General features: G+C 35.5%; 1 protein-coding gene across 12 annotated transcripts in view; it reads left to right on the top strand.

The window, feature by feature from the left end:
- The window catches only part of LOC128164168 (partitioning defective 3 homolog), a 43494-nt gene that overhangs the window by 5361 nt on the left and 12399 nt on the right, over window positions 1-25734 (top strand). Inside the window, exons 1-20 of one of the 12 annotated variants that reach the window (XM_052827922.1) lie at window positions 2352-2809; window positions 4005-4109; window positions 4662-4875; window positions 5179-5264; window positions 5591-5617; window positions 11314-11508; window positions 12173-12249; window positions 12681-12758; window positions 13524-13649; window positions 14238-14483; window positions 14627-14841; window positions 15851-15990; window positions 16357-16497; window positions 18777-19019; window positions 19410-19994; window positions 20541-20692; window positions 21122-21255; window positions 21683-21724; window positions 23594-23713; window positions 25111-25362. In XM_052827922.1, coding sequence (XP_052683882.1) covers window positions 2651-2809; window positions 4005-4109; window positions 4662-4875; window positions 5179-5264; window positions 5591-5617; window positions 11314-11508; window positions 12173-12249; window positions 12681-12758; window positions 13524-13649; window positions 14238-14483; window positions 14627-14841; window positions 15851-15990; window positions 16357-16497; window positions 18777-19019; window positions 19410-19994; window positions 20541-20692; window positions 21122-21255; window positions 21683-21724; window positions 23594-23713; window positions 25111-25362 — 3337 coding nt within the window. In that variant the 5' untranslated portion in view covers window positions 2352-2650. Of the gene's footprint in view, window positions 1-2351; window positions 2810-4004; window positions 4110-4661; window positions 4876-5178; window positions 5265-5590; window positions 5618-7927; window positions 10140-11313; window positions 11509-12172; window positions 12250-12680; window positions 12759-13523; window positions 13650-14237; window positions 14484-14626; window positions 14842-15850; window positions 15991-16356; window positions 16498-18776; window positions 19020-19409; window positions 19995-20540; window positions 20693-21121; window positions 21256-21682; window positions 21725-23593; window positions 23714-25110; window positions 25363-25734 lie in introns of those variants that run through there. The other 11 variants (XM_052827917.1, XM_052827911.1, XM_052827914.1 and 8 more) reach the window with 11 other exon arrangements.

Below are 25734 nucleotides of genomic sequence, written 5' to 3'. Positions count from 1 at the left end.
GGTGACCCATTCTGACCTCTTTTACAGTGTTATTGTATTGTACTATACATATTAGTACATTTATTTTAATTAAAAGATTTGAACCCTTCCTTCAGCATGGATGGAGGTAGGAGTATTATAAAAGCTGTTGTGTCGATCAGCTACTAACGCTGACCCTTAATGACCCCAGCTTAATATATAATGTTATAGTACATTGTCAATAGTGTTTAATGTTTATTTGACAATGTGAAGGTGGTCAGCTCATTAAGTCAAACTATAAACCTGAGTATCCTGTTGGGGGAGGGGGGGGGGGGTAATAGTTATATGGTCAGTGTGACCCCTGTTGGTATTATTTTTTATGGTCATGCACTCTCAAGTAAAAATGGAACTTATGGAAGTTGTGAATGGTGTAAAATGTCAAATAAATTATCTTTTCTATCATTATGCCAAATGTCAATATAGCATGCTATAAGGAAAAATGAGAGGTTGTGGTTCTTTTTTGGTTATCTCAAGGATTTGTAAAACACCCAGCCAAGCCTTACAATTGGTTCTTCTGATGGTTCCTCAGTTTCCTCAGTTTTACAGTCAACTTTTAAAATTTAAAATATGAATAGGTAAAAAATAAAGCTTGGTTTAATGAGTTTGGTTTCAATGAGTTATAGATATTTGGATGGGAATAGGTAAAGTTATTTCCCCCTTTAGTAACATTCTTAAATAGGATTAGTGTATGGATCTGTAGGAGATCACTGGGCTAATGGGATAAGAAAGGATAATCCCATAGGATTACTGAGGGATTAGTGCACTAAGAAGGTGACTTGTTATTGGATGAAGTTATTTGCGTAACAGAGGGAATGATGTGTTAATTGAAACATCTTTCAAGAAATGTGGTCCTAATAGATTGTTTTAATCTGATTTCAGTTTATGGCTGGAGCAATAAGTTTATGATTTAGCTAATCTTTCCTGCTTGGTTTGTTTAGGAGTGTCAACAGCTCTGTAAACAACAATAAAAATACATCAAAACGATGTGTGTTTTAATGCTTAGAATGTGATAAAGTTGAGACCACTTAGCTTTATGTACACAAGACTAAAGTGCGAATAAGCATCCCTTGCTACATAGGAACAGAGAAAATGATGTGATTGTTAAAATAACTGTGCTATGAATTTACATTGTATTCTCACTTTTGTTTAGCAATATATTAGGGGAATGACCACAAAAATACCAGTTATAAAACTTCTTACCTCAATTTAAGCATTTTCATAGGAATATAATGAAGTGATCATGAAAAAAATTGACAGGGACATGCAGTAACTGTAATCATGGTAATAGTTTAATTTTAAGATTTTTTTCAAAAATAACATTGACCATAAAAATATCTGCTTCAGCAGCAATGCTTTTTAAGTGGGATATTTTCTACAGGAATACATTGAGGTGACCATTCAAATATCAGTAATGTTTATAAATATAACCTCAATTCATTTCAGGCATTTTCTATAGGGATACAATAAGGTAACCATTAAAATACATGTACCTGTTGCAGAAATTATACATTGTAATTCTAGCTCATTTCAATAAGGGTATTTTCAACAGGAATATAATGAGGTGACCATTGAAATATGTTCAATAGTGCTGAAACATTTCAAGCATTTTCTTTTCTTGTACAGAAATGAGAATTTAAGTTATACTGAGTGAGTTGATGAGTGAACATGCATGGGAAAAAAAGAAGCAAAATTGCTTCAGTTTGTAACAGTCATGGGGGATTTTGTTTCTTTTTTGAGAAGACAGCTGTGATAAAAAGTTAAGAGCTAGGAATAAGATTGTTGATGTTGATGCCAACATTACAGATGGTTCTTTTAGCTAGGCTGTACGAGTTTAGTTCTTTTACAGTTAAACATCCCTTTCTTATTTCAAAATTTAACCTTTAGTTAGAAAACTTTAACAAGCCAATTTTTAAAAAAAATATATGAATTTTATTAAAATAGGCAAGTAATTTAGTAACATGTTAGTTGTTTGATTAAAGAGGGTGGTTAATTGCATTAAACACCAATTTCACATCTGATAGCCCAAACTGTACAGTATAAATGGCTGAAATCATAAAATTGTTTGCTTAATTGCATGCTGCTGATGCAATCATAATCTTGCAAATTGCAGAAGTATGTTCCGTTTGTTAAAAGTCAAATTTTTCACGAATAGAAAAGAATTCTGACTCCTCTCTGTTATGTTGAAACGAATCCAGTCTTGATCAGCACAGCAGCAAAATGTTCAAATGAAGTTTATATTTTCTCTCTATTTGATGTAGAAAGGAAGTTTAATTATCACTTTAAAATAAAAAACCCTTAAAACAAGCATTTGATAGATTATGATATTGTAATCATTTGTCACACTGTATATAAACAATTGATTTATGAATCATGCTACTTTTTTGACATTTTTTCTTCCTGTTGGTGGACATGATTAAATCAGTATAGTCCGAACAAAAAAAAAAATACCAAATTCATATGACTCGGAGACTAACGAACCATTTATCAGTTAATTGTTGGCCCATGCAATCTCTGTCCTCTGTAACTTTGACACTTTATATATGTTACACTGAAATCGGCTCTCTCCTATTTCAACACGCTGCATTATTTAAAGTCGCTATCATTTTTCCTAGGCGAGATATGAAAAACCTACATGTATATAGTGGGTGAGGTGGAGTTTTTTATATATAAGATATTTACTCTGCGTTTACCTGCTGGCATAAGGACGTTAAATGTGAGACGCAAAATTCGGAATTTAAAAAAAGTTTTTTCTAATGAGGGAATGTCTGTATTCATTGTCATGGCAACCAAGGTGGGTGACTTCTTCATGTCTTTTATAGTGGACAGATGTTCACCATTTTATAATTACGCACAGTGTACCTCCAAAAGTTCAGTTGTTGTCAGATTAGCTTCACTGGTTTACAGGTGACCCTTTTAGTTTCTCTGTGAAAATAAAAAAAAAGCACAGAGACAGAAATATGATAGAGTCAGAGATTAGTGGAGAGGAGACCAATGAGTGAAAGATGAGGAAGACAGTTAATGGGAGATAGAGAGAGAAAGAGACAGTAGAGAGAGAAAGAGAGAGAGAGAGAAGTGAGGAAAGGAAAAAGACAATTTGAGAGTCTCACATACAGTCTCATAGATGGAAGGAAAAGGAGCCAAGTTCTAATTGGTCATGATGAGAAAACTAATGCATAATTACATGTACATGTACCATGCTAGACTTTAACCATTATATTTATATATATCAAAGTAACGCGCTTCCTAGATCACAGCCTTTAACCATTACATTTATACACCAAAGTAACACACTTCCTAGATCACAGCCTGCTTGTATTACTTGTATTACACTGAAAAAAAAAAAAGTGAGTGATTTGATGAATGATGTGGCTGTATGCACACATGTTCAGTGTATACATTGTCTGTTATGCATATCAGCTGTTGTATATACATACAGGTAGATTTACCTTTGACCTGATTCAGTCAGGAGCACCTGTGTTAATTTGTTAGTCTCTGACCCAGTTCAGGCCAGGTAATTTTATCGCAGCTGAGAAAAAAAGTTACAGGTACAAATACACAGTTAAGTGGCTCTCGAAGTAAACTGCTTGTTGTTAGTCAAGATTAAAATCCGTTCAAATTAGTGCTGGCAGCCGTTTAATATTTTGATATCAAGAAATGAGAATGATTTTAAAGGAATGTCAAACTTTCTACTATGAGCAGTGCTGTGGGTCTCAATGTTGTGAATGTAATCTAAAGAATGAAATACCAGTCGCTCCTTGAGAACTAAGTAAAAGATAATTCAGACCTGCCATTAATTGGCAGCGCACATATTGCGCAGGGATATTAACATATTACACATAAGTAAAACATTCAGATTTCCCTGTTTCAATGTTAGAGGCTAAAGTTTACATAAAAAACACTTTGTAAAAGTATAGATGAATGTTAAATACATATGTAATCAGGTATTTTTCTCATATAAAACTAATTTTTTTTTTTTTTCATTTCAGTCCAATGATCACTGGGTGTCTGTTCACAATCTACGTACCATCAACGATGGTGGAATCTTAGACCCAGACGATCAACTCAACGATGTCGTAGATGATCGAGAACAGGTTAACATTTCACACCCATTAATGTTTGTTTTTATTCTGAAAATGAAAGATGTGCATGTGTGAACAGGATCTGAGATATTATATGTATATACATGTACAAACAATACATTTCATGAACTCTTAAAGTACACCCCTAGGACCTTTGTAATCTGTTTGAAAACATCCTCCGAGTCTTGACAAACAATTTACATGTCTGCTGCATTACCATCCTGTTTATATATACATAAAAATTTTGTTCCTTTGTCAGTAATGCAGATCCGGACTTTAAATGTTTGAATTTTTTCAGATAATGAATCTTTGTTTAAAAATCAGAAAAGACAAATAAAGTGTACATATGAAAGAACAACTTACAGATTGAAAAAAAAAAAAAATGTAACAGAATTGATGATTGGTTGAGCAAGTTTAATCTTTTTCAGCTTTTAATTTACCTGACGAAGACTGTCTCTTGTCAAAGCTAGTGAAGAAAATAAATCTATTGATACATCAATTATCATGAAATGTTGTTAATGCTATTTTATTTTTCTTATGAAGTTCGAACCTTTGTTTTAACAGCTGATAGCAGATTACGAGGAACAGGGGGGTCAAACGTATCAGCCACACAATGGTGATGGGGCGAGCCAGAGCTCTGCCGGAACAGCCAGTCCAGACATCTTCCAGGGGAGCGGAGAGAGCAACAGTCCATTCCCGTCCACCAAAACCATCTCTGTGTACCAGCCCAGCAATGAACACGACGTGGTGGTCACCTCTAAGGACATCGAAACACATGGTCAGTACCCTGACAAAGCTACATTTTTTAAGCGGAAATTATTGATATACTTATAGTGCATGTAAGAAATAATAGGCATGTACATGTACAATTCGACGCAGCATAGGAATTCTGGAAGAATCTATTCATAGTAGTGTCAATAAAAAAGGCTTTTTTCCTGAAAGAGTTTGTGGAAAAAAAATTTCAGGTATCAAATCATCAAAGGAGTGGGGAGGGGGGGGGGGGGGGAGGAAGGAAAGTAAATTTTTTTATATAATATTTTTTTGTTGATCATGGTGATATGATTCCTGTGTGTTTTGGCAGGGTCCCTTTTGACAGTCAGACATGGAAGTGAACCAGCACTCAACATCCTGGATGGGGATAAACCATATAAAAAAGACATCAAAGCAGTAAGTTCCTTTGAAAAGTGAAAGTAAAGTAAAGATATGTAAAGTGAAAAGTAAAAGTAAGGTAAAATAAAAGTAAAAAAAAAAAGTAAAACAAACAGCAAATACCAATCGATCCAGAAATATTGGTCAGTTTAAGCAAATATGATCATTTAAAGATCTTGAAAAGTAAAAATGTATTGAACTATTGAAATTTTAAAAGCATTAATTGTTGAAAGTAATGCACAATGTACATGTAAAACCTTTCAAGAGACTGCATACTGAAAGTGAAAGTAAATATTACATTGGTAATGATTACAATTATGATAAATTTAAAATGACTTTTGCAGCTGTCCACTCTCACTTTGATTTCAGTGGTAAAGTAAAAGAGAACTTGATCAGAACTATAACTCCCCTTACTGAATCATTAACCACACATATTCATACGACACCCTTTATACTGTATTATATACACTGTAGGCGGAAAACCTGTACATGTACTAATTAAAATGGTGTTATTTCTTATCATGGGTATTTCTTTAGAGGTTGGAAAAAAGAATCATCTTTCTTTGTATATCTTACTTAATTACCTGTATATCCAGGAGCTGGAATATAAACGCATTGCAATTTTACACAGATTTTTTCCTAAATAGCTCACCGAGACGAAGTCAGGGGGAGCTTATGCTATACCCTCGGCGTCGGCGTCCAGACCTGGTTAAAGTTTTTGTTGCAGGTCCTGTATCTAAGCTATTACTTGTCCTATCTTCACCAAACTTGCATGGATGATGCATCTGGACCTACTTATGGACTTGAAAGACTTGGATGCTGAATCTGAGTCCTAAATTTCAGATGCTGGAGGAGGTTAAGGTTGTTGGACCAGGTTAAAGTTTTTGTTGCAGGTGCCCTTTGATAGCAATATCTAAGTTACTGCTGGTCCGTACTTCACCAAACTTGCATTGATGGTGTGTCTTATGATACTGATGCACCAGGCAGGCTTGGATGCTGAATCTGAGCTATAGGTTACAGATGCTGAAGGAGGTTAAGGTTTTTAGAGCTGGTTAAAGTGTGTCTTATGATACTGATGCACCAGACAGGTTTGAGTGCTGAATCTGAGCTATAGGTTTCGGATGCTGGAGGAGGTTAAGGTTTTTGGAGCAGGTTAAAGTTTTTGTTGCAGGTGCCCTTTGATAGCAATATCTAAGTTACTGCTGGTCCGTACTTCACCAAACTTGCATTGATGGTGTGTCTTATGATACTGATGCACCAGGCAGGCTTGGATGCTGAATCTGAGCTATAGGTTACAGATGCTGAAGGAGGTTAAGGTTTTTAGAGCTGGTTAAAGTTTTTGTTGCAGGTGCCCTCTGATGATTATATCTTAGTTACTACTTGTCCTAACTTCACCAGACTTCCATGGATGGTGCGTCTTATGATACTGATGCACCAGACAGGGTTGAATGCTGAATCTGAGCCACAGGTTTCGGATGCTGGAGGAGGTTAAGGTTTTTAGAGCTGGTTAAATTTTTTGAAACAGGTGCCCTCTGATGATTACATCTTAGTTATTACTTGTCCTAACTACACCAGACTTCCATGGATGGTGCGTCTTATGATACTGATGCACCTGACGGGCTTGAATGCTGAGTCTGAGCCATAGGTTTCAGATGCTGGATATGGTTAAGTTTTTTGGAACAGGTCACATGTTTTATAGTATTATTTCAAACTTGCATAGTTGATTAAACTGTAATATGAATGAATCACAGAGGAAGCTTCAGATGCAAAGCTTGATCTCCATTATCAAGGATGTTATAAAATATATCTTAGTTATTACAATTCCTAACTTCACCAAACTTGAATGGATGGTGTGTCTTATGATACAGATGACAGGCATGGATGTTGAATCTGAGCCATAGGTTGTGGATGCTGGAGCAGGTTAAGGTTTTAATTGCTAGTGCCCTCTGATGATGATATCTTAGTTTTTTCTGGTCTGAACTTCACCAAACTTGCATGGAGATGCGTCTTATGTATACTGATGCACCTGACAGGCTTGAATGCTGAATCTGAGCCATAGGTTTCAGATGCTGGAGGAGGTTTAGTTTTTTTGGAACAGGTCACATGTTTTATAGATGATAGCTTGCATAGTTGATTTAACTGTATTATAAATAAAACGCAGAGGTTGCTTCAGATGCAGAGCCTGATCTCCATTATCACATCACATGAAATTGTATTGTATGATATTGTAAAATATATTATTGTATCATATGATACAATATGTATTATATAATGTTGTATTATATATTTTACTTTATCACATAATATTGTATCATTTGATATGATACAGTTTTGTATCATATGATACAATATTATATAATGTTTCAAAAATGATACAGTATCATACAATATCATACCATATTATACAATATAAAATCATATGTTTCAATGTTATGATGTATTATGTAATATGATATTGTAATATAATACTATATTGTTTTATATATTATGATATTTTATTATGTGATCAAATACAATAACGTATATTAACACAATACAATGTCATATCATACGTTACAATATCATATCTCATCATTGTTTATTATGATATTTTATTGTATTATATGATATATGTTGTAAATATGAAAGTATGCAATATTTAATTTTATATTATTGTATTGTTTAACATATGAACATATGATTATCATACAATTTTTTAACAGATGATATACGATATTGTGTCAAAACAGAATCCATGAATATCCAAGATCATAAAGTATGATTTTCATTTAATATGATAAAGGTGGTCTCATAAAGGTGAAGTCTCATAAGGGTGATGTCTCGTCTCGGTGAGCTTTGTAATCTGTGATTACCTATGTTTGAAGATGTTGTGTTGAACTCATCAGATTTTCTCTGAGTGGCTAGAGAATCTGATTTTCATATGGGTTTTGTATTTTAGCTTAATTGGCTTACCATAACCTATTCAAGGTATGAAGAGTGTGGAATCAAAATTATCACAAAGATTATACTTTCCAGTGAACTGATGTTTCAGCAAATGTGGAGAAAAAAGTCTCTCCTGATTTGTTATGTCTGGACATAATTCTTATCCACAGACACAAACTTTGTCCTTTCTTGACCTTATTTGCCTGTGCATTGTGATTTTAATAATGTAAAATGCATGTGAAAAAAAATTATCTGGATGAAATTCAGAAAAATAAAAACCATATGCAAGAGTGTATATTATGAGACACAACATGAAATGTGGGTTATAACGTAAAAACATCAAGCATATGTTAAAAAGATCTATGGAAGGAGGTGTTGGATTGCTTGCATCAATTATAAATACTTCTATTCGATGGAAGATGCATATGCTTTGGTAGAAAGTTTGTATATTAGAGATCTATATATGTGCACAGTCATGCCATAGAAAAGGGACAATTTCACATACAATTGGTCGGATTTCTAGTAATTCACTTATCCATCTTTTAATTAAAGGTGTAGCCTCCTCCTAGTTGATTGTGTTGTAAATAGATTCTGCCTTAAAGATCATTAGTTAGAAGGCTTAAGAAGGAAAAGCAAAGAGAACTTGATTGAATTAAAACACTCGGTGCACGGGTTTAAATATCTGACGTTTTGTTTTTTTGGCACTGAGGTGCACGGACTTTGTTCACAGTGCCACAAGTCTGCGTAGGATCTGTGCCAGCTCTCGCTCTTATTTACCCTAGTTCTGTGTGGATGGAACAGGAGTGGAACCATTCAGTGGTATTAAAGGGAGTAGTACCTATAGTACTGAAAACTAAGTCTCACTGAAGGAAGAGTAAAGTAGTGTCAAGAAGATTTGTTATGAAATGACATGTAGGAAGTCACAATGTACATGTGCATTCAAAAATAGTGAAGAAATATTGAAGAATTCAGACTAGAAAACCTATAGTTCTTATTCTAATGGAATATACTTTGGAAAGTCACACTGCTGGAAGTGTATATATTATATGTTGTTTTGTTGATGTACTTGAATATATGACATAACAAGGGAAGTAACTTTGTAAAAATAGTGAAGAAAATTTAAATTGTTTAAGTGCCTTGGAAAGTTTCCAAGCAGGAAGCATATAACAAAAGTGTACTCATACCTGTTGTTAATTTTGTTTGGATTTTAAAATATTGCAACAAAGATCACTTCAGCTGTTCACAGTGAATCCGGATTTGAATTGTTTGGAATACAATGGAGGACAGTGAGACACTGCACTGGTTTCACAGTCTGTGTTCTCCCTATGCCCTTGTTACGTCAACATCAGGGTCTCCCAAACAATTCCACAGTCACAGGAGGCGGGCACCATTCAGATTCATTTTATTTATCGTGATGTGTGGAATTTAAAAGGCCGTTCTATCAGGATTTGTGGTTTTTGGAAAAAAATTATTGTTATCTTGAGGCTTGTTAAATAAAGATTTGATTGCACTGAATGCATGTGTTCAAGGCAAATGTTATGCAATTCAATTACCAGTACTTGGAATACCTGAATGAGAACAATTGTTGGATATAATTCATCACTTGGCCTGATTTGACATGTTTGAGGTTTAAATCAGATCTAAAGGAAGAAAACAGAAATTGGCTCTCAGATCTATCATATGGATGGATTCTGCACGTTTTGTAATCAAGACGGAGTAGGATCAGTTTTTATCCAACAGTAGGAGAACTCTGTAATGCAGGAATCTATACTTTAGAAAGTTACAAATGAGGCAACACCGACTGCATTGACAACATGATAATCTGTGCTTTAGTGACATCATGCACTTTGTCTGTCTGTCTGTCATTGTAAGGATAAACAGATTGATGGAATAATGGATGACCTTAGATCTGGAGTCCATGTACTATCATGGGTACCACTGGATGACAGTGGGTACTACCCGACTAGTATGGTACTGTTATACACATTTTATGTCTGATGGGGGGTAGAGGAATTGGGGATGGGGAGAAGGGCTGACGGCTCTCGGGCTGATATACAGCGACCTCGGGCTACTATAGGATGCGATATAAAAATTGCCATGTTATGATTTTTACATCATATACTTATAGAAAATATCAAAGAAACAAAAAATAACATCACGTGATGAATAATTATTGTTTACAAATCGCTCCGTGTTTATATATTCCGTCTCTGATAAACTTCCCTGGAATTTTTGCACCAGCTGTTTGTATACCAAGTTGACGTCAATGTATAACTATTTGAAGTCATACTCGGAGATCGGAGTTGAACGACGCATACCGAACTCTACGTCATAATAGCCGATAATTAATGGAAGGGGTGTGATATAACATCCAAAGATTGGCAGAGAGGAGTGTGATATAAATCTTATATCACACCCCTAGGGTTTATATCACAGGGGTAGGCAAAATTTGTTTATATCGCACAGGGTGGAAAAGGGTATATTTTCTATAAGTATCCGAAATATCTTGGAATGTCTTGGTAAATTGGGTTATAATCCCATTCTTAGTATTATAAAATGATACATTAATTCTAATGTCAATAGACAGTTTGGACCATAGGGCTTCTGTAATAGATTTATATTTTACTCCTTCCTTGTGGGAGTAATCTATCAGACACTTGTTCAACTATTGTATGAATGCTAAACAGAGATTTTACAATATTTGGTTTCAGGGGTATTTGTGTTGAATGGTATTTACTACAGATATATTTATTGCTTGTAAATATTATAATCAGATACGAAAGTTAATCATTTTTAAATACAATGGTAATTTTTATATGCTGTAACATTTAAAATAACCCATATCATTTCACTAATGTCAAATATCGTTATTTTTTTTATCGCATGAAATATCAGAATTTAGGAAAATTATGAATTAATCTAGACAATAATCTAAATAAAAAAGTTTTTATGTCTCTTTTTTGCACAATGTCCAAACCATCTTCAGAAATTCATTTACTGTTAACTTTATTTTTTTTGTGTGCAAACTTATTGCATTTTCATATTTACCAAAAAATAGCGCTCCTCAGAAAAAAAACCCAGTTATAATGTAATTCTTTACGTGTGGAAAATGTTGTAATGCTTTGTTTATACTTCAATTTTGCAGGTGGAAGAGCCATCAGATTCGGAGGACTTGGAAGTGGAGAAAGAAATGGCACCATCTGGTGACAAGGGGAAGGCTCCGATCAGCCGATTTTCTCGGGACACATGGCGACAGTCCCTGGGCAACCGTCCTGACATGTATAAATGGCTGGAGGCTCAGGAGAGGCAGCAGGAGCGGATGGAAGGACCCATACATCCGGTAAATACAGTACGATTGTTAGAACTCGTAGTGGTTGAATTTTTAGTTCAGTCTCCCTGTCTTCAAATTTATAAATTTCCTCAACGAATTAGGTAAACGCAGTATTAATTAATTCATTCATCACTCAATTTAACCAACAAAATAATATCCTTAAGAGCCTGTAATAGATCAATCCACACTTTGTAGAAAGTGGATTGAGATTTCAACCAAAGGTCAAAAGGGAAAAAAACAGAATTTCCCCTCTTAATGCAATCAAATATTTTGGCGTCCTGTGATGAAACATCTCTGGATTTAAACTGTGGGTAGCCCCATACTGGTGCAATTGAAATACAAGGTGGGAACAGATTTTAATGTCAAATGACAAAGTCTCAAACCTAAAACTTCAAAGGTTACCATGAGAAATTTGTTTTTTTTCTGCAAAAATGGTGTCAAAGGGATATAACTTATGTGAAGTGAGGATTGGTATATTGACCATCCACAAACTTTGGCCCCCCATGAAAATTAATGATTCTAAAGCATGGTCATCGGAGAGGATCTAAAGATTTGGCTGAAGTCACAGGAGAAGTGGATCTAAAAATTAGTGGATCAAAAGAAATTGTATTAAATAAGGTTTTTAAAGGTAAAGGATAAATTGTCTTTACTGTAATGACTTTGTTGTTTTCAGATGGAGAGACGTGAACCAGTGGGTGGAGTCAGTACAGAACCAGGGACCGACTCAAGAGTGGACCACCACACACACAGGTATGTACTAGGATAGAGGGGAATTTGTATTGCATATACTGCACCATATATTTTTTCGTTGCATTTATAGGGAAAATGGTAAACAATTGATTCAATTTTATATCAGAATATGTACATAGTTATGTCCTGCGGAAACATTAATGTGATTTCATTTTCTGACTTTTCTGCTAAGATGTATGGCTTATTTTTAGTACGGCTAAATAAGATGGTCAGGTTTAAATGTAAGTGAGACTGTACCATACATTTCTTTGTTACTTTTAACATTTAGAAACAATTTCATCAAGAAAAATATTGGTTATATAACAAAGTCCTAGGGCAACCGATTTTGATAAACAAAAACAAAAAAAGAACTATAAATACCTTTTAAAACTTGGGGTTAATGAAACTGTTTTGACCCTAAGCGTGAATTCATTTTAATTTTTGTTTCACAGTGGCATTTTGATCCACCTGCCTAATGACGGTGGTCCCCTTGGGATCCATGTGGTGCCAGACTACGACGACTCGGGAAAGTGAGTACCACCTACTGTAACGTGCTCTAACTACTGTGATCAAATTAATATAGTAAATTATATATATTACTATAGTAATTATCACTGTTGTGATGGTATTTTTTTGTGATAAGCTAGCTCGTGATGACTTATTTTTTGCAACTGAATCTCCAATATTTGTTTAAGAATACAGTCTCATTTTGCTGTTTGCTACAACTTTTTTCACCTTTTACCAGCGATAAACGGGTTTTTAAACACTTATTTGCTGTACTGAATCTGCATTAAATAATCTCAAATAAATATAAGAGATTTGGGAGGACCGGTGAGAAATAATTGCAAAGACATACTTCTTGTGAATGTCATGAAATTTTCTGAATTTTTTGCTGGTCTTAACATGATATTGTGGTTGTCTTATTTAAGAATTTGATGAATTGTGGAATCATCATTGTTCATGGAGGACCAATGTTTGTGGCTTTTGTGGGTAACCCTCGCCCATGATTTTTCATCACCACAAATGTATATGCAAGCATATGTTTAATATTTATTAAAATTATCCCAAACTTTCTACCAAAGAAATTATATCCCCAAGAACTAGGACAAATTTGGCTACCCACGACCATTGAATAAAAATGATTTCACATTATGTGTATCAAGGGGTCTTTAAGGCTCCACAATCATGTTGTGATTATTTGATAGAAATGCTGTTTGATTCTTGTTTGAATGTACTTGTTTTGACTAGAAGTTTGTCAGTAGTCTTCAATGATATGTTTGATTTTGATTTAACAGAGAACTCGGGCTTCTGGTGCAAGGTGTAGAGGAAGGAGGGAGGGTGTTTAAAGATGGCAGACTACGAGAAAATGACCGCATCATTGATATCAACGGACAGACACTCATGGGAGTCACATTCTCCAAGTAAGATAGAGCTTTTCTTCTTTTGATCAAGGGAATCTACAGTTTTAAAACAACAGAACAATTATTAGCTGCAAGTTTGTGACTCTATGGGAATTTTTGGGCCCACATGCCGTAATGTTACAGCTTCTCTCATATGAAAAAAACTTGTGCAAGTTTTGGACTGATTAATCCAGTTTCCTAATTATTGAATTAGGCTAATCAGTCAAACATTCTGGCATGGTTTTCAAATGTCAAGAACTGTAGCTCTACAGCTGTGGCCATCTTAATTTTCCTTAGGTTAGACTACAGATCTGCAGCCAAACAATTACTTGCTTGAAACTGGATAATTTGCTTTCTAGTCTAAGAATTGTTTTAGTAATTAATGTTAGTTAATTGACTGATATCTCAGTGATTAACTTGTTGCTCAGGAGACTAACTTTGAAAAGAAGGGGAATAAAAATGGAAATGAGATAATGTGGTTTAATTACGTTTGTGTGTTTTCTGTGTGTTGTTTCATGATGCTGTAATTTTACTGTTTGTTGTATGATTGAGATTTTAATGTTATCTGTCTCTGTTTGTGTGAACGTAGCTTTTCTCTGTTCGTTGTAGAGCTCAAGACATTTTCCGCTCAGCCATGAAAGACAACAACATAAGACTGAGAATCATCAAAAAACAAGCCCCTCCCCCTCTTCCCAAACAGCCCCCACCCCCCATAATGCCAAAACCCAAGAACCACACCCCAGCTAAACCCTCTCCCCTTACCCTGCCCCCACCACGGTTGAATGAATCAGACCTGTCCAGTCCGACCGGTCCAGAACAGACCAGTACCCCCATAGTGTCTGTACAGAACAGTAGGTGAGTGGTCAGTCACCAGGGGTCGACGATTTATTGAAGAATAAAATAAATTAACAAAAGTAATATTATAAAACCTTGTTCAGGTTTCTATTTGTTTTTGCCATTCATATATTAAAATAATGATTGTGTGTTTTTTCCTGCAGCAGTAGCAGTATAGAAGGAATTATCCCGTCCCCCATTAAGCCAGTCATACCTGCCAAACCAACCTCACCCACAAAGAAGGTCCCCCCTGCCATCCCGACCCGGAATCCAGACACGACTCTATCAACGGGCAATGCGACCAAGGAACGCAATAAACTGGTGGCCCCCACCAACACCAAGAAAATTGGCAAGAAGATGGAGATCACATTAGTCAAAGGTGATTATCTAATAATACAGTAATTGCATAGCCCCAGGGACAAGCTATTTTGATTATAGATATAAATGAAGTTCATCATATCTGATGATGTTTAACTTATATAATTTGAAGATTGATGGAATGAAACTGACTTGACTGTATGCCTAAATTTGTTTTATGTTTGAGTTTAACTGTGCTCAGCTGTATCTGCCTCGGCACAATATCAATGAAACAAAATTGCTAAATTTTTATTTAAAGGACTATATATGATAAGGGCCTAAAATGGCCCCCTAAAATGAACATCATCATTTTACTATCATTCTTTGTTTTCTTATTACAGATATGTATGTGATGTGTTTACATAATATTCATTTTGGTTCAAGTGCCCACAATTTAGAAATATGACATTGTAAAGTCAACCTTTTCCCGCCATTTTTGCATTTTTAGCGTAAAACAGCTTGTTTTCAAGCAGTTTTTCCTTCCGTAAACATAGAGCGCATTCTTGAACAAATAAAATATTTTAATCAGAGATGTATCTAGCCAAGACTAATAAGTGACAAAAAAATTTTCCTTGTTCAAGCATGCGCTCTATATTTCCCATTCGTAAATAGATAAGAAAAATGTCAATTTTTGGCTGATTTTGATTGAATTATAGAAATGGCGTCACTTCTGACGTCATATACTGCCAGTGAGTGCAAATAAATCAAATAAATAGTTGAAAAATATATTTTATATCAACTCCTCTAAAACATTAGTTAACATTTTATTGTACCCGAAACACTTAAATAATGGCGAATTATGGGGGCCAAATTTAACTCTTATCATATATAGTTCTTTGATTTAAGTTGATTTTAAAATGATTATACCCCATGTCAAATTCTTCTTGGCTAAAAATTAAAGTAAAAGTTATAATTTAAGAAAAGTAATAGTATGAAACCATTGAGGATGCACTGATTAACTTGGTTGAAATAGCAGAAGTCAAGTGATTAAGGAGAATAATATATATGATTTATATAAATATGTGTTGTAGGTCCAGTTAGCCTCGGTTTTAGTGTGACCACCAGGGATAACCCGGCAGGAGGGGATTCCCCGATCTATATTAAGAACATCTTGCCCAGAGGTGCAGCCATCACAGACGGCAGGTTGAAGGCGGGAGACCGACTGCTGGAGGTAGGATGACTGACAGATTGTCAACAACTCAGGGTGGTAGTCAAACTCTCTGTTAATTCTCTCATTGATTTATTTGTATCATTGTAACAGTAACTTGATTTGAATAGTTGGATCGCGTCGAGCAGCTAGGTGCTGATTATCAGATCAAACAAGACGAGAAACTTCAGGTTTGATGATGATACACCACTGGAAGCAAAACGTGATATGGCTTTTTGCATTAAGTTACTGTTATGAATTTATCATATACCATTTCCATTGGTGAAAATAACAATTGCATCTCTATTGAATCAACTGAACAACATTTAATTAATTAACTTTTAACCATTTTTTACTGTAATGGAATATGTCTGCCTGTGGTGATTTTAGGTTAACGGAGAGGACCTGACCGGTAAGACCCAGGCTGACGTGGTATCCCTGCTCCGGAACGCTCCCATGGGAAGCTCCGTTCGATTGGTCATCTCCAGGCAGGAAGTGATTGATGAGAAGTTCCAGGTGCCAAGAGAGCTGGTAGGTCAATAGTTGTCATAGTGACCATACGGTCAGGTGGAATTGTGGGATACCATGGTCAGTATTTTGTGAAATATCAAAAATACCTTCCACTTAATTAACACCATACTGTTAAAAACTTAGATATGTGTCAACTTAATTAGCAAAAGAAGATAGTAGAAGTTTTAATACCTGTGTCAATAAGCAAAGTTATAACTTTCTCTAATGTAGAGCTTTGTAATGTTTAGCAAAATCAGAGTTTTCTTTTAAATATGATATCAAAGTAGAGAGACTTAATGAATGTTAAATTGACTTCTTGCCTATTCTAAGCCTGTAATGAATGATTAATGTTGTGGAGATCTCTTCTATATCTTCACATGTAATTGCTCTTTTTTCTGATTGGTCGATCTAGATGTTTTATAGACTGGTCCTCTTTGCCTGGGAACCCAGTGATGTGTGTTTCTGTCTGTGTGAATCTTAATGTCTGATTGGCTAATTAACATTCTTCTAATAGTCTTCTTTTGAGTGGCTAATTTACATTTACCATTATCTTATCTATTCAATTGTCATCTATTATCGCAGCTCACAGAAATCCATGCCCTCACTATTACATTTTTGGTTTGTTAATGACTGTCTATGGAAATCAATGTTTAATTGAATGAATTTTATAAAAGGAGAGGCTTTTTGTACTGCTTTTTATACACATATTAAGACGACAAAAAGTTTATTATCCATTGTTATAAAGTCATTTTAGACCAAGGAAAAACATACACAGTCAACCAATTTAATTTTTAACTTATTGCATGATATATTGGCCTATTTTGTTATATATTTGCATTTGTGAGGCTTGCCATGGGTGTGAGGCAATGCTTTTCTGTGATCTGAATTGCTATTCTGTCTGCAGAGATAATATTGTATAAGTTTCTTCCTTTCTTCCTTTCTGGTCTCAATATTAAGATATAGTATGTTCTTTATGTATATTCACAACATAATGAGCTTTGTTATTTTAATCATTTATGATACATAATCTTTTCATCAAATATTTTGCTTTAGATTTGATTATTTTTCTTACTATCTGTATATCAAAAACTGTCTATTAATAACATAGTAAAATTCAGTCAATTATGCTCTCTCTCTCTCTCTCTCTCTCAACCCCCCTCTCAAATTTTATTTATTTATTATTTTATTTAATACATTCTTTATTGTGACAAAAATAAGGCTGGGTTTCATAGGCTTAATCTGTATCTCAATTGTCTACATTACATTATGCTATGAACAAACTGTTTTTTTATTGCTCTCTCTCTCACTCTCTCTCTCTCTCTCTTAATATTCTCTTTCACTACGATTTAATAATCAATGAATATCTTATTTCCTATGTTTCATAGATACTATATGTTGTAGTTAATGTAGTGTCTCTATATGACATAGATGTCTTGCTAGATAATTGTACAAGTAGAGAATTACAGTACATGTAGAAGATCTAGAAGTCAAGACCCATCATTGTATGAATTTTATGGAGCATGGGGAATGAAAGGGGATTAGGAAGTTTTGTTGATCTACTGTTTATTTTTTTTTTTTTCAATTTATAAAAAATTAAAAAAGAGTATCGCAAAATTTTGATTGGTGGCTTTTAGGGTATGTTGGTAGGTAAGTAAGGTTTGGAGGGAGATTGATAGGTATTTAGGCTTGGATGAGGGGAGGGGGTACGTGAATTTGGAGGTATAGAATGATTTGATGATTGGTTTCAAGTATGCCATGCTAAAGGTCTAGGATTAATTTTTACATGGGTCTTGACTGCACTAAAATCAGTGTGTCAAACTAAACCTCATTTTTTATATCAATTAACTTTTGTCCTTTTTTGTGAAATATTTGTAACAAGTCAATTGTAGATCTAAAAAGTGTAGATCTAAATAATATTTTTTTTTCTTTCTAGTCTTTTTTTCACTAAATTGTTTTTGTCCAGCAAAACAAGTTTAATGATTTTATTTGATTCATTTGAAGCATTGACTAAAATCCAGAGCACACACTGATTGCATCCGTATTGACAATGTATAATCATGTGTATTGTTAGAAATGGCTCCAAATGTGGAATATTCACAAAATTATGTAAAGATCTAACAATTTTGCTGAAATGTACATGCCTTATTATCAATTTCTTTTAAATTTTAATAAAGCATTTCGCTGAAAATAAACGTTTTGAGATCTTAAAAAGAAAAACTTGAAGGCATTTGGAGCCCCTCTAGAGTTTTGATTGGCGTGTGTATTAATGTTGTGCACTCACTGGGCCCTCCCGATTTCAGCGAGACAATTCCGTCTCAGAAACCCGTCCTGTCTTACAGCCGCCAGAAAAAACTGGGGACACCGACGGACTGCTGACGGCCAATCGGAACAAGGAGATCCTTCGCCTGGACATTCCCCTGTCTGAGTCAGGCTCAGCTGGCCTGGGGGTCAGTGTCAAGGGCAAAACTATGACAACTGACAGAGGCACGCGGGACCTGGGAATTTTTGTCAAATCTGTGATTCATGGAGGGGCAGCTAGCAAGGTAGGGTACATGATTATTTTCATATATACTGTATATTTGTATTTCTTTGTAAGTTTTCATTTAGAAGCAAGGTAGGGGATGTTTCTGTAGAGTTGATGTTAGTGTTATTGTTAGGGTGACATAGTGAAATATATATTTTAAATCTGCCCACAGGTTCTGGCACAAACTTTGAATTGAAAGTGTTGAAAATAAGGCAATTTAAATTTGAAAGGCATAACAATTTCTATATTATTGAATGCATTTACACTGTGACTTAGCAAGTTGTATGATTAATATCTTTTGTATTAAATTGATACTAACAATTGATTACATACTGTTAGAAATACACTGTGACCCATAAAGTTGTATGATATCTGCCTGTAAATCAGTGAATTATGACTTACATTGAAGGACGGACGTCTGGCGGTCAATGACCAGCTGATTGAGGTCAACAGTGAGAAGCTGATGGGGCTGTCCAACACAGACGCCATGGAGATGTTACGCCGCGCGATGCAGCTGGACGGTCCCATTCCAGGACACATCCACCTGGTGGTCGCCCGTAAAATTGGGGCACCCTCCCCCTCCCCCTTCACTCAGGAAGCCTCCCCTGATGCTTTTGTGTTTGGTGCTAATAATAGAATGGTTCGCGAGACCGACCATGCAAAACATTCTCTTATGAAGGATGCTGATATGGTTGAATCACCCCGACTGGACTACATGGACGGGGGTTCCGGGAAGGCGAGGAATTTCTTGATAGATCGCCTGACTAACGGGGGACTACGGAACGAATCCTACACCAAGGCGACTCGAGACGAGTTGGATGATAGTGCTATGTCACATGACCAGGACGATGGATTCCGTAATCAGTCCTACAATCTAGCCCTGCGGGGCAGTGGCAATATCTTGTCTCCGGGGACTTCGCCATTTAAACCCATGCAGAAAAGTACCCCCTTTGTGGACCCCAATGTCATGATTGAGAATGATGACGAGGAGATGGTGAGGGTTAAATCATATCTCCATTGTTTACTTTATGTTTCATACATAAGTATGGAAAAAATACATGTATATGCAAGTCTCCATCTAATAGACATTAAATTAGTTTAAGTTTTCTTGAAATAGATAAGCACAAATTTTATGTTGACTGTAATACATGTACAATATATATGGACTGCTGTTACTATGCTGACTTTTATGGTACCTGTTTTGACTGTACTGTACTATGTTCAGCATAACTACATTGCATGTAACTATGTTGACCATTACTAGTTAACACCTACTACGTTGACTTATATTTTATTTACTATATTGACTGTTACTATTTTGATGGATTTCGATATGTCACCTACTTTGTTGATTGTTTCTATGTCAACTCATATATCACCAACAATGTTTACTGTCATTGTCTATGTTACATGAGAGACGTCAAAGGAAGCGGCTCTACTTCACCATCTGTGTTGAACTATCCTGATGTATACTGTGTTGACAGTTTCTATGTTGACCCTAACTATGTTGATAACTGTATTAATCCTTACTATGTTGCAGGAGAGCCGCCAGAGGATGCGGCCCCACTCCACCATCGGCTTTCTCCATCACAACCACTCTAACAGCTCAAGCTCCGAGGACCTGAACCAGCAGCCTGTGTGGCTCCAAGGTGGAGACTGGGGACCCCCGGGGAGTCCAGGGGGAGAGGCGTTGTAAGTATCACAGTAAAGCTCCACAGGAATGTTATGTGACAAGCAATAAGGCCCCCCCCCCCCCCCCCCCCCCATGAATTTTACAGACTGAAGGGCTTATTAGAACATGAATTTCCTGTCACAGTGCCTCGCATCAATTACATGGTCATAAGAGTTGACTGCCTTGCTTAAATTTCTTGTGGCAAGCAATAATTGAACTTAGCCTCTTGAGTCTGACAGTCAATTTTGATGTAATTGTACTATGCAGTCAATGTAGAAATCTAGCTTATCTTTGTGTTGGAAACAAGAATTAAATAATTTATGTTTTAGTTTTAGAAACTGGCGTGATGTTGAACCATTGAATCCTAAATAATTTAAACATACATAATGAGTTGTTATTAGGCCTTTGGTTTGAGAAATTATCATGATGTTGAATTGTACAATAAACAGGTCCCCAACAAGTCCTCTAGGAGAGTTCAAGCGCGAAGGCTTTGGTCGACAGAGCATGTCCGAAAAACGAAAAGGTCATATTGATCCAAGTCGCAGTGAGGTTTATCAACGTGTCAAATCAAGTCGGCAACGAGGTATGTTTTCTATTTTGCTGCAATCTATGCTTATCCTTTTAATATCCAAATATTTTTATGGCTGCAAAATAACATTTACATATTCATGTTTGGATAAATTCACTTTTTAAACTGAGTTGTATTTATTTTCAAATAGGACAATAAAATTATCAGTTTTAAATAGTAGCATTTGACCTAATGGTGCAATGCTCAAGAAACTGACTGATATCTCCAAACATTATCATTATGATATTGGCTTGAGTGACAATGCTATCGATTGACCATTGGTTTATTCATATGTTCCTGAATTACGATTGGTTAATTCATATGTAACTGATTGTTGATTGGTTTATTTATTACACTACTGATGGTTGATTGGTTTATTTATTACACTACTTATGGATGATTGGTTTATTTATTACGTTACTGATTGACAATTGGTTTTCAGGATTTGGAGAGGGTCGAAGAGCGGCATCTTTTCATGTCACCGGTAAAAAAAAAAATAACAACACTCTTAGAACAGAATTGCAGAATCTTGTTGCATCTCTTCATTTGTGGGAACTTTGAGCATAATTTTATTTTTATTTGTTTCAAAAATAACCAGGGGCTTTTTTCCTACTTCAGATTAGATCATGAATCCGTCGTCTAACAATTTTACTTTCATTTCTAAACAAGTAACAATGAACCACATTGAGCAGAGTAAGCCTCCACTTGGCTCTATAGTTAGAGATTATGTCATTGGTAACATGTTGGATAGAATAATATTCGAATTGAAGGCCTCAACACATTCTATTTTCCTTTTCATTTGAGAGAAATGTAGATTATTCATTTTACATACTTGTTCTAACTTTTAACTCAATCTAGTTAATATTAATTAATGCTTTTAAGTAGGTACGATTTCGTTGAAATCATTTTGCTGTGACAGATAAGGGGGAAAATTGAAAAAGAGAGCAATAAAAGCTAATTAGTTTGAAATTAAAACATCTGAAGTTATATAGATGAAGAAAGTTATCAGATTTTGAGTTAATCCTGTAGTTAATTTCATCAAGTTTTTATTATGGGGAGTAGGGTGGGTGTTCTTTTTTTTTTCTTGGTTATAGGAACAAGATTCTCAGCACTGCCTTACATATTATGTGTACTGTATAACTAGGAGCATTTTATATAACCAGGATGGGGAAAATATTTAGTACGGGTGAACAATTCAGCCACAGAACGCACAAATATATAGCCCTGTCTAATTCTGTGTAATCTGGAGCAAGAAAGCTGTCGTATTATAATGATGTGCTTAAATGTCAAATTGTCCGATGTCTTTGGAAATAGAATATTATGTCATGCACCTTGAATGTGAAATTGCTTTAAATTGGAAATATTTAATTTTGGTGGAAAAAATTATGAACACGGGAGCTTAATGACCTGAAAAATGTAACAAAGGTCAAGGTGACCTGGGTGACCTATATCCTGCTCAGTTGTAGCTAGCTTTTGTATTCCTCTGCACCGGGATGTGTGTAAATGTTATTATTTTGTACAATGTCAATGACATAAAGGTTATAGTCCACTGTGTAAAACTCTTAACAAGCTAAGTGTAGAATTACATATATCAATGTCACAGATATTGAATATTTATCTATATAGCCACCGCATATGAGTGACAGAAAGCATATACCTTCAGTATTTTGTATAATGTATTGAGATAGCTCTGAAAATCTGCAGGAGTAATGATTGAGTATATCTCAGTTCATTTTTCCCACCTCTATGCAGCATAATTAATGCTAGTTAGGAAGACAATTTATGATTATTTACTACATTGCTTTGTCTTCTGTCATTTCATTCCCCTCCCTCCATCAATTATAATTTCATCATCCATTTTGTCAAAATAAATTCTTTTTGTTAGTACTCGGTATTTCAGTGTTAGGGTTTACATTAGAAACATTTTAACAAGAGCTTGGACTTTGGGTGGTTGTGTCAAACAGATTGTGACGTAGGCCTGTCTATTTCTTTGTTGGCCAGTCAGCCACAGCTCTCTGAAATCAACAAGATTTGTCTGGCTTTTGAGCTATGACTACGCAATCGGTGCATATTTTGCTTGAAACCGCGTCATTTTTAACTTGCTTAGACGCAAGAATTAGATAGCTACGTCCTACTGAAAGTCCAAGGTCTTTTTAAAATGGTTCTAAGTTTCTAAAAACATTTTTCACTGAATGAAATACCCAGTAGTCAAAAAACTAATACAAAGTGTGCATGAGAAAAGGGAAGTATTGGTGACCAAGTCACGTCTGTATGTGACAATTATCCTTTGAAGGACAAAGGTCACAGGAAGTGGTTTGTGTAGAGCCCTCTATAGTCCCTATGTTTACACTAGGTGGCGCCATGGGAAGTCTGAAGCGAGTCGGATCAGCGGAATCTCTCCTGAGTCGGAACTCTAGGAATCGCCCCCGGGCGTCTCGGTTACCCCCCTTACCCGTGCATGGCCAGCGCATTAGTATGTATCAGTCCGAGATCCCTATGTGTGTCAGTCATCATCAAGAGACAAGGATTTTGGGGCGGGTGGGGAGGATTGCGTTTTGGTTTGTTCATGGTAGTCATTTAAAAAAAAAGCTAGGTGCAAGGATTTCATGTTTTAATTTTAAAAATGAAGAGCAAGTTTTAAGACCAATAAAGACCAACTGTTTTATGAATTTGAATTCCAAGCTTTTTTGATGTGAATCTTTCATCATTTTATGGTTTATTAGTTGATAAGCTAGTTGATGCATGGTACAATGTATCAAGCTAGTGTTGTCCTCAAAAACAATATATCAGATGGAAATTTTCGGTTTTAATTAACCAATGCAGAAAATATGTTTTGCGAGGAAATTTGTCCTGCTACATTTTTAACAAATCTTTTTGATGTCCCTCTGCTCTTTTGGTGATGACTGACTTCCCTTTGTTTCTTACAGTAACTTTTGTGCAGTTTAATACAGTAGTTGTTTGACTCTAGCATATGTACATGTGACCCACAAATTAAAACTAGGTCACACTAAACAAAATTATTGACCGTACTTACCAGATCATTTCTATTGAATTTAATTCTTACAATTCTCATAAAGTGGAAGAGTAATAAAACCCAACAGGAAATTCTCTTCCCTAAATACTCCTTCAATACTGATAATGTTACGGTCAATTATTTCAAGGTAACGGAGCCATTGTTACCGAATTCAAGGTCAAGTCAATTGTCATTATATCATTCTAGCAGAGACAAGGACTGAAACCAATATCAAATGTAATATTAGAACATTAAGGAAGACTGAGAACTCCAGGTTCAGTCCTATGTCAAAGGTCAAGGTTATGTGTATAATAAATAAAGGTCAAGGTTAATACTATTTAGGGCTTGAATAATATAGTGGACTAAGTGCAACATACTATTTGATTTTATATACTTTATATATACATGTAGTTACAACTGTTATCAAGATTACATTACTCATAATAACCAACCTTTTTCAGTTTTATAATCAGTTAATCATTTTATAAAACATGTGCTAGCTAACAAGATCATGTTGAAATTAAGAAACTAATACATAGTCTTTTAACATAGCCAATACTAACAAATTTTACTCAGTTTTGCTCCAACTACAAATGACTTTAAAAACTGTTTAACAGTAAGCCTGAAGTTTACCTATAGATATAGACTCATATTCTATATATAACCTGCCCTTAAGCAGTCAGGTTTTTTTACTCTATAACATTAAACCCAAGTGTTGCCAAGACTAATTCTTTTTGTCAACTGTCCATAAACCTGTCAGTTTTTGACAGTTTATCAATAAGCCTGAAGTGTGGTTTACATTGACTAGTACATGTATATGAACTGTCCATAACCTGTCAATTTTTCCTCCCCCACAGCTGACCGGCGGGCAGTAGAGCCTCCACAGTCCAACCTCAAGCGATTCAGCTCCCTGGAGAATCTGGCCCAGATGACCCCTGGGGACACAGACGAGAGTCGGGAAAGCTTGAACGCATCTCAGGAGAGCCATGATGACTCACAGAGGGGCGGAGTCAAGCTGGGCCGGGGGCGGGGCTGTAATCTTAGTTTCCGGGCCGCCGTGGACCGATCGTACGACCCAGTGCCTCAGGAACTCAGTACCATGGATCCGCGTAAGTGTATAACACATCCATCAAAATCCTCCTGCCCTAATCCCATAAAGCTCCAACTCTAAAACAAAATCATATTCAATATCAAAAAGGTATCAAAACCCCCCTCCAGAAGAATCAGATTTCAAGCTCAATCCTAAGATATTAAAATCTTCCCTTAAAAAATAAATAACAAACCCATTCCCCCCCAAAATATCCGAAAGTTAAAGTCATTTGTGTGAAGTGCAATGTTTCCAGCCTAGATTTACATGGCAGTACAGTATATAACTTTACTTGGATCTATTCATAATCACCACATTGTGAAGTTTTACAGGACTCCAACTTACATATTTTCATATTCATTGTGTTTTTACTGCCCTCATTTATTCAGACTTT

Source organism: Crassostrea angulata, chromosome 9 (genome assembly GCF_025612915.1).
Source record: "Crassostrea angulata isolate pt1a10 chromosome 9, ASM2561291v2, whole genome shotgun sequence".
NCBI lineage: Eukaryota > Metazoa > Mollusca > Bivalvia > Ostreida > Ostreidae > Magallana > Magallana angulata.
Note: the sequence above shows the minus strand (reverse complement) of the source record. Positions and strands in the feature narration are given on the sequence as shown.